General features: G+C 23.1%; 7 protein-coding genes across 7 annotated transcripts in view; 5 read left to right on the forward strand and 2 right to left on the reverse strand.

Moving 5' to 3' along the window:
* DDB_G0294192 (hypothetical protein) overlaps positions 1-1,191 on the forward strand; it is a gene marked incomplete at both ends in the record, with an annotated part of 1,387 nt that extends 196 nt beyond the window's left edge. Inside the window, 2 exons of the mRNA XM_628794.1 lie at positions 170-460; positions 836-1,191. Coding sequence (XP_628796.1) covers positions 170-460; positions 836-1,191 — 647 coding nt within the window. The remainder of the gene's footprint in view (positions 1-169; positions 461-835) is intronic.
* Positions 1,192-1,698: 507 nt separating this feature from the next.
* Positions 1,699-2,717, reverse strand: DDB_G0294194 (hypothetical protein; the record flags this gene model as incomplete). The annotated part of the gene is made up of 2 exons (XM_628795.1): positions 1,699-2,387; positions 2,468-2,717. 2 exons carry the CDS (start codon positions 2,715-2,717, stop codon positions 1,699-1,701), a joined length of 939 nt encoding a protein of 312 aa, XP_628797.1.
* Positions 2,718-2,740: 23 nt separating this feature from the next.
* Positions 2,741-4,329, reverse strand: DDB_G0294196 (hypothetical protein; the record flags this gene model as incomplete). The annotated part of the gene is made up of 2 exons (XM_628796.1): positions 2,741-3,831; positions 4,101-4,329. 2 exons carry the CDS (start codon positions 4,327-4,329, stop codon positions 2,741-2,743), a joined length of 1,320 nt encoding a protein of 439 aa, XP_628798.1.
* A 1,550-nt stretch (positions 4,330-5,879) lies between these two features.
* Positions 5,880-6,344, forward strand: DDB_G0294198 (hypothetical protein; the record flags this gene model as incomplete). The annotated part of the gene is made up of 1 exon (XM_628797.1): positions 5,880-6,344. The coding sequence occupies one exon, from the start codon at positions 5,880-5,882 to the stop codon at positions 6,342-6,344; it is 465 nt and encodes a 154-aa protein (XP_628799.1).
* A 121-nt stretch (positions 6,345-6,465) lies between these two features.
* DDB_G0294200 (hypothetical protein) lies at positions 6,466-7,974 on the forward strand (the record flags this gene model as incomplete). Its single annotated transcript, XM_628798.1, has 3 exons — positions 6,466-6,931; positions 7,108-7,316; positions 7,372-7,974. 3 exons carry the CDS (start codon positions 6,466-6,468, stop codon positions 7,972-7,974), a joined length of 1,278 nt encoding a protein of 425 aa, XP_628800.1.
* Positions 7,975-8,361: 387 nt separating this feature from the next.
* DDB_G0294202 (hypothetical protein) lies at positions 8,362-8,809 on the forward strand (the record flags this gene model as incomplete). The annotated part of the gene is made up of 2 exons (XM_628799.1): positions 8,362-8,563; positions 8,784-8,809. The coding sequence occupies 2 exons, from the start codon at positions 8,362-8,364 to the stop codon at positions 8,807-8,809; spliced, it is 228 nt and encodes a 75-aa protein (XP_628801.1).
* A 341-nt stretch (positions 8,810-9,150) lies between these two features.
* Positions 9,151-9,518, forward strand: DDB_G0294204 (hypothetical protein; the record flags this gene model as incomplete). The annotated part of the gene is made up of 1 exon (XM_628800.1): positions 9,151-9,518. A coding segment is annotated over one exon (368 nt), but the record flags the coding sequence as incomplete, so codon positions are not given.

Genomic DNA, 9,518 nt, shown 5'->3' on the forward strand with positions numbered 1-9,518 from the left:
GATCATATTTCGTCTAGAAAAGTCGAGTCATGGCTTGTTGAAAATAAAATTTATATACCAAAGTTAAGAGAAAAATATTTATAATTTTTAAAATGCAATAAATGGTAAGATAAATTTATTATAATATTAATTAATTTATTAAAATAATAATATATTAATATTTGTTAAGTCAAAAAAGAAAAGATAAAAGAAATAAAAAAAAACCAAATTAAAGAAAAAAACATTAAAGTTGAAGATAAAAAAGAAAACGAACGTGAAGTTAGCGAATATGAACGTGATTTAATTGAAGAAAATGATGATGAAATATTATGTGAAGATGATGAAATACCATGTGGACAACCAATCTCATCGGAAGAAGATGAGCCAACTCCGTTATCTTCTCAAATGGAATTACCTAGTTCTCAAATGGAATTACCTAGTTCTCAAATTTCAATACCATTATTAAGACGTAAAGCATCAAGTTTTGAAGAATTTAAGATTAATCATCCTAATTTAAAACATTGAAAAGTTCATTATTAGCTGAAACTACACCAAAAAATTTATTTCAGAAAATGTTATTGATTTATCTCTATATATTCTATTTCATTTTAATGAATTTGCAGAAAATGATATTTTTTCAACTTATAAAATTTCAATTATTAAAATTTTATATTTAACAAATTTTAATCCAAAACATTTAATAGATCAAGATTATATTTTATTTTTGTAGATTCTCGATTTTATAAATATAATAGTAAACATTTCTCATTAATTTTTATTTCAAAGAAAGAAAAATAAATAATCCATTTCGATTCAAATAAATCTCCTTTCATTAGTAAAAATAATATTGGAATAGATAGCACAATTCTTCAACATTTAGATCCAATAATTCAATTATTTAATATTGAAGATTATTCGAAATACACATTTGTAATTCAAGAACAATTAAAATTAAATAATAATTGTGGATTTTTTTTAGTATTAAATTTGATGGTAATTATTAAATATATAATTAATTTTAATTCAAAATGTATTGTTTCAAATAATAAACTTCAAATAAATAGTGAAATGTATTGTTTTTATCCAGAAGATTTTAGAAACATCATACATAATCCTTTAATTGAATTTTATAAACTTGATGAATATTCAAAAAGTAATTTAATTGATTGTTTTAAATCACAAATTCAAAATAAAATTAATATCATATATTGAAGTGAAAATAATATTCAAAATAAAATTAAAAAAACATTTATCAATATGCCAAAAAAAAATTAATAATAAAATTTTATTTATCTATGTCAATATTATAAAACGTGTTTTGGTTTTCCATTTTTAATTTGTAAATGTCATTTTCTTGGTAATAGTCTTTTTAGTGATTATTTTAACATTGTAGTAATTTGGTTTAAAAAATTCTAAAATTTTGTTTCTTTTTTTAATTATTTTTTTTTTTGTAACTTTTAATTTCACAAAAAACGATATGTGGTTGGATAATTATTTGTTCAACAAATCTATTATCAATACTAAATACTTTTTAAATTATTAATAGTCTGTTATATAAATATATAAATTTAATTTTATTTTTACGTACGATCTTTAATATTATACATTAAAATTGTAATTTCATCATTATTATAATTTTTTAAACTATAAATTTTTAATTTTTTGTTTAAATTAATTTCTTTAGAATTAATTTTATTTAATTCATAATTTAAAATTAATTCATTTCTTTCCTTCAATTTCATTTTGTAGTGAAGAAGATGAATCGAATTCTGATGCAATTTTGCAAACATCAAAATCGGAAACGCGAAGTATTGGACATAAAATACAATTCTTGTTGGTGATTGAACTGAATAAACAATTTCGACATACTCTTAAATAGGCCAAAAAACTAAAATTAAATACACAGGAATAACAAACATACTCTTTACATTTATCAAAATTATTGCAACGAACATGAAAATTTGTTTTCAAACAAAATGAACATTCCAATGGTTTCGTTAAGTTGATTAGTAAAAAATTATAGTTTGAATCTTCTTTTTTTAAATAATAATTTTTGAGATTTGGACATGATTTAATTTGAGATTCTGTTAATTTAAAAGAAATATGATCTATATCATATTGAACTTCTACTTCTTCCATTAATGATTTTAATTCGTTTTTTAAAACAGTTCTTGTTATAAAATTTTTATTGTCTAATAAAAAAATAGTATCATTACTGTTTTCAAAATCGAAAAAATAATTTTTTAAACTAGTATTATTTAAATTTGAATACGAAGCATTTGGAGTTTTATATTGGAATACTTTAAAATGATCATAAATGTCGGGACTATTTCCTAAATTATAAGCTCTTGTTACAGTAGAATATTTCAATGTTCTTATTAATAATTTAAATAATTTAATCCTAAATTCTTTAAAAATTTCATAGAACTTAAATATGAAAATATTGAGCCAAGTTGAGATATTGAAGCAATGGACATTGTAAACTTACTTGAAAAATAGTACGCAAACCCTTTTGAAATATAAGTTATATCATTTTCAGTTATTAAATCATTATCAAATGCATAAAAAATTTGTTGAAAAAGTGTTTTTATATTTAATTCTGAAGGCACATCAAATCCTTTGTTATTGTATTGGAAAGAATAGTCTAAATTAATATCATTTAAACCTGACTTTACAATTTTATAATTATTTGACCTGTAGCTTTTAAAAATACATCTTAAAATCATGTGAATTACCATTTTTGTTAATATTATCAATATAATCAGTGTAAGTTGGTGGTGGTGAATCTGGTTCTTGTTGTGGGAGTTGTTGTGTTGTTGTTGTTGTTGTTGTGGTAGTTGTTTTGTGTTGTTGTGGTAGTTGTTTTGTGTTGTGGTTCTTGTTGTTGTTGTTGTTGTTCTTGTGGTTGTTGTTGTTGTTGTTGTTGTTGTTGTTGTTGTTGTTGTTGTTGTTGTTGTTGTTGTTGTTGTTGTTGTTGTTGTTCTTGTGGTTGTTGTTGTTGTTGTTCTTGTGGTGGTTGTTGTTGTTGTTCTTGTTGTTGTTCTTTTGGTGGTTGTTTTTTAATTTTTGGTTTTAATAATGATGTTAAATCTGGTTGTGGTTCTTGTGGTGGTTTTGGTTGTTGTGGTGGTTTTGGTAGTTGTGGTTGTGGTTTTTGTGGTTGTGGTTTTGGTAGTTGTGGTTGTGGTTTTGGTGGTGGTGGTAGTTGTTGTGATGGTGGTGGTGGTTGTACTTGTGTGTTGTTGTTGTTGTGTTGTGGTTGTTGTTGTTGTTGTTGTTGTTGTTGTTGTTGTTGTTGTTGTTGTTGTTGTTGTTGTTGTTGTTGTTGTTGTTGTTGTTGTTGTTGTTGTTGTTGTTGTGGTTGTATGAGATAATTTAAAGATTCAGTAATTTTTATGAAATGAGATTCGATGGTTTTATGTAACACGACCTGATTTTGATTGATTGTATTTAATGTGTTGTTTAATTTTGAAATAGTTTTAGTGATTTCAGCAGAAAATTTTGTACTATCTCTTTGCATTTCAATTAAGGTATTAATGTTTGAATCAATTTGTTTATCGGAAGAAATTTCAGAAATATTCATTTGGTTGGAAAAATTTCTGGATTCACGAATAATGCTGTTGTTAGAATCATCATTGTTAAACGTTGAACTATTATTATTTATTGAACGAGTATTAAAAAAATTTGAATTTGTATTACTATATGGTTCAGTTGGATAATCGAGTATTTTATCGTCTAATGTAATTCTATTTTGTAAGTTAAATATATTATGTTCTTTATTTACTCCAAATAAATAATTTTGAAAACTAAAAACTATATTGTTGTCTTTAAATTCATCTTCTTTTAATTCTTCTTTAATTTTGAAATTTAAATTATAATTTTTATACAAATTTTTATTAATTTCATTTTGAACCGTAATACACGTTTCATAATAACACATAAATGTATCGTAAATAATAATATAATTATTTGTTTCAAGAAAACTATATGAATTATTTTTTTCTATTAAATTGCTACCAAACAAATAAATTGAGTTATTATTATTAATTATAGTCTTTTTTTATCTTTATCTGTTGAATGAAAGCTGCATGTAAAGTTTTTATCAAATTTAAACTGATGACCTGTATTTGTAAAACTTTTACGAATATCTTTTAATAATTTTACTGCATCATCATTTGTTTCTTCAGTCTCTTCTTCATTTTGATCATCATAAGATTCAATTATGTAAGAAAGGTCTGAATCGTCAGATAGATCATATTCATTTGTATTATTAATTGATTCATTATTTGTAATATCATCTAACGTTTGATTTTTTTCTCTTTTTTTGTAATAAACAACTTTTAATACCATATCATCATTATGTGGAATATAGAAAATATTACTTTTTATTATTTGTTTTTCTACTATGGTAATTTTATTATTTGTAAAATATAGAACATTCTTTACTTGATAAATAATAAAATAATCGAAATAACAAAGATTTGTTACAATAATTTTTAATTTTTCTTGAGTTGAATGTACTTGATATTTTTCTCCAACAATAATTATTGGATCTGTATTAGCACTGATTCTAATACAGATACTAGTTTTTTGTTTTATATTTTTACATGCCAAATACAGATGATGTTTTTTATCATTTCCATTTAGTCTTCTTTCATTTCTGGAACGAATACAAAACAAAAGAGGAATATTATGATTTACAGCTAAATCTTAAACTTTAAGTATTTCATCACATGAGATTTTTACTTTTTTTTAACCTTTCAATATCAATTGCTAAATGTGTATCTAAAACTGGTTGTAAATTTAAATTTGTTTTGTTTTCAAATATATGATTGTATTTTTGACGAATTGTTTTTAAAATGCTAAATACGAAACATTTTTTATTACTTAATTGTTCAACTACTGGTGGAATATTTGAAAAAGACTCTTTGATAGAATTTCCATTTAATTTTGATAAAATAATGGTAATTGTTTTTTCAATAGCTGGAAAAAATAAATATTTTTTATATTTACAATTATTAATTTCGTTTTTACCAACACAACAATTTAATTTACAAGATGAAATAGAAGAAGATTTTGTTTTAAAGTATTGACTATTATCTGAAAAATGAATGATACTTTTAACTTGAAGTTCTTCATCGTTATAATTAAAAATTACAACAAAATATGAAACAGAATCATTAAAAAGTATTGGAAGGCATGCAATATTAATTAATTTTTTTTTAAAAAAAGAATAATCGAATCCTTGAAAATTATCTTGGTAGTATTTTAATAATTTCTGATAACAGTTACTATTAAAAAATACAATTGATCCTAAATCTCTCTTTTGTTGTGATTCATAAACTTTCCATAAAACACGTGATTGATAATAATCAATAAAAAAAGGACTTGGATTTTCAGTTGAAAACTTATCAATAATTGTACTTTGAAAATCTGGATGTTTAATTATTTCATACAAAGCTGAATTAAAGTCGGTTATTAATTTCGTTTCTGAATAAACTACGTTTTTATTATTTATAAGGATATTTTTATTATTGTTAATGTTTTTGATGTTATTACTGTTATTAATTTTTACAATTAAATTTTTTCCTTCTTTTATTTTTTTATTACAACAAAACCTATTCAAAATTTCATCAATTGATTCAATATCATTGCTTTCAATTGTATGTTTTGGTTTTTTTAAATTATTTTCATCTAATAAAACTGAATAAACTTTAATTAATTTTTAATTTTTTTTTTTTTTTTTTTTTTTTTTTTTTTTAATTTTAATTATTAAAATTTTTTTTTTTGATGGTAGTTAATTTTGTAAATTGGACAAATTGATTTTTTTTTTTTAATTTTAATTATTAAATAAAAAAAAAATATATTATTTTTATTTTTATAATTTAATAAATTAAATAATGAAAGTTACTTTCCTTTTATTTTTATTTTTATTTGTAATTAAAATAACTTTTTCAAAATACCACTCTAATCAGTTGGTTAAAAAACACAGTGATTTATACACAAATTATGTATCATATCATCATAGTCAAATATTGGAAAATGGAACAGTTTTGTCAATCAAAAATGAATCATTATACTTAGAAAACAACAAGATATCTTTTCAAAATGTAACTCCTATTGGAATGGAAATTAAGTATGGGTATTTAGAGTTAATGTTCGAAAATATTGTATCTGGTAATATCGAAATATATGGAACAAATGAATATATTGAAAAGAAATTTAAAAATATTGAATATTTACATATAAATGTTGCTAATTTATGTTTTAAAAATGAATATTTAAATGTTATAATTTTTGATAAAAACCACAATAACTTTTCAAATAAAAGAATAAAAACAATAACATGTACCATAAATATATGAATTCGCAAGACATAATTTAGGTAATTCAAAACACATAAATATGGTAATTAAAGAGGCAGATCGTATTACTCAAGAAAGTTATTCCTCTTTTTTTTATACGTTATGGTGTATGATATTTATAATGACTATAAATCAATATTTCCAATTAAGAAAATTATTATTATTAAAAAAAAATAATCAATTAAACAATTCAAAAATTGATATAAAGTTTATTTCAAATAATACCATCATTCTTATTTTATTGTTAATTATTTGTTTCATTGATTTTTGCATTGGTTCATGTGATGTAACAATTCCATTAGGTCAAGGAATTTCTGTAGTTGATCTCGATGATGGTAGAGGTATACTCTCTCGAAAAATAAGTGGAACTTATTCTTTTGTAATTCCAAAAACCAGTTTTAAGGCTTGTTTAACTGCAGTAGGCTCTTCAGGAAAAGCAACCAACTTTGAAATTTCAATTGACAACTATAGACAAGTTACATCTTCAAGTATTGAATATTGGACAAGTGATTGGACGTGTGAAATTGCTTCTGTTACAAAATGTCATAAACAGAGTGGATCAGGTTGTGGATCAGGTACTTGTGGTGGTATAAAAAAAAATGAAAGAGATTGTCAAGGGAATTTAAAAAACCAAATAACATTGCACATGATAAAAACGGTGAGAGTGGTTGTGATGATCCATTTGAAAATCGGTCTGTAGGCTGCAGTCATCATCTTTTTGACACGGCGTGTGTTTTTTATAGGTACGATGTTCTAAGATTAGGTGAACCAACTTCAGTAACGACTGTTAAATCTGTCAACGTTTATTATGATATTAATATAAAACAAAATGGTGTTAAAATTGAAAGTGTTGGTATTAACGATGCTAGTAAAGATGTTAATATTCAACTTGATTCATTTTCAAAAGATACCGACACTTCAATAATAAATACAAATTCAACAACTTATAAAAACACAAGATATATTACTTCAGTTTCTCCAAGAAACTCTCCAACAATAAGATGTCCAATGGTCGACTTATGAGAAGGCAGTCGCATCAAGTTTGAACTCGGCAATTGCGCCTGGAATATTCGGTAATGGTGTTAAATTTGTAAAAGGTAAACCAGTTAAATCCACTATAGATTGTTCTATCAGTGGTTTAAAATTATTAGCAAATTCAAAAAATACAAAATTTAATGGTCCTGAAAATGTTTGGACATATAATAATCAGTTAAATGAATGGGAAACTCATCCTTTAACTCATAGTCCTTGGTATTTAGTTTTAAATTTTAATGGAAACTATTCAATAATAAATAAAGTTGACGTTACATGTCCAGAAGTTAAAGATGTTCGATATTTGTACGGGTGTAGAAAGTGTGAATCCGGGTCATCTTTATCATTACAAATAAAATCATCATGCAAATCTGTTATTGCAATAGTAATGAACTCAAATAAAGATGTGAATTTAATTACAACAACTGCTGCATTAACAACTAGCTTTACAAACTTAACAATAAGATATAAAACTAATTTAAAAGAAGTAAAAGATAGTTTTTGTTTTTATGATTCAATGTATAAAAACACAACAACAAATAAACAGTGTGTTTCCGTTTCAGTAATACTAAACTATGAAGAATTTAACGTCATTTAATTTTCAAAAGTATTTATCGCAATACACAAGTGATATTGGCGAAAATGGTGATGAAGGTTTTAATTTATTCAAATATATAAAATCTTTGGTTGGTGGGGTTTTAAAATTACCATTTAAGATTTTTAATGCATGGTTAGATTTATTTGGATCTTCAAAAATTGGTAAAATTATTTTTTGTGTTTCAATTGTTATTGTAATATTAATTATTATATATATATTTTATTTAATATATTTCAAAAAATCACCTGCAATGTTATTATTTAAAGATCAAGCAAATAGTTTAATAAAAAAAAATAATTAGTGTTTTTTTAATTTTAATTTTTTTAATTTTTTTTTTTTATTTTATTAAAAATTTTTTTTTTTTTTTTAATTTTCTATTTAATAAAAATGACTTTTTCAAATTCATTATTTTTATCATCATTAGGATATAATTATTTTGAAAATACATTTGTAACTTTAAAACCTTTACTTTTTGATGACAAAACTTTACTGTTTCCAAAATATCTTTTTTATAAAAGCAAATCAATTTTAAAAAAAGAAAAAAATTCAAATATTTTAATTATTGCTTTTAATAAAGATGAAATTAAAGGTATGTGTTGTTTATTAAATTAATATAAACTGAAAATATAAATATTAATTAAAATTTTAATATAGAATCTATAAACAATTTTCAATCAAATTGCAAATATGAAATTAATAATTTAAAAATTTAATTTATTTAAATTATATTTTATATTAAATATATATATATATATTATGAATAACATTTATTTATTTGAATTTCCCAAATATTTAAAATAATTTTTTAGAATGTTCTAGAACATTCGAAGAATAAAAAATTTTCGAAAGAAAAGTAAAAATTTCGAACCGGCACAATGACGCGATCATTGCACAAGGTCGAAAAACTGAAAAATTCCGAACCGACACTATGCACAAAGTTGTGAAGGGTCAAAAACTCTTATTTTTTTGAGTTTTGCGAAATTTTTAAGAAAATAAAAACGTATAAATAGTGGCACTAAAAACTAAAACAATTTGATTTATTTTATTTGGGAATTCCTCCTATATATATTTAAGATACACACACACACAAATTTTATACAAATAATTATTTCTCTTTATTAATTTTTAATATTATTATTTTTCTCATTTTATAATTTTAGATATCAACAATAAAATATGTCTACCACTGTTAATAATAATGAAGCCTCTAGTAGTAGTACCTCTGCCTCTAATAGCGCTGAATCCTTTGATTTAAGAATGAAATCAATGGAGGATCAAATCAACAACCTTTCCTTAGCCTTTACAATATTCATGAAAGAACCTATGTTCTCATCTAATACCAACTCACGTAGCCAACCTTCTCATGATAACTCTGACACCGAGCATGAACAAAGTGAAGATGAATCAAGTAACAATGTCGATGTTCCAACCGATTATCAATTATCCGATACCTTACTTGGTCAGTACAAACATATGATAAACAATCAAAGTTTACTTGTCGAAGAAGAATGTATCCTCAAGAAAGATGAGATATCCGAATTGAA

This window comes from Dictyostelium discoideum (genome assembly GCF_000004695.1).
Source record: "Dictyostelium discoideum AX4 chromosome Un chrUn_0007, whole genome shotgun sequence".
Classification (NCBI taxonomy): Eukaryota; Evosea; class Eumycetozoa; order Dictyosteliales; family Dictyosteliaceae; genus Dictyostelium; species Dictyostelium discoideum.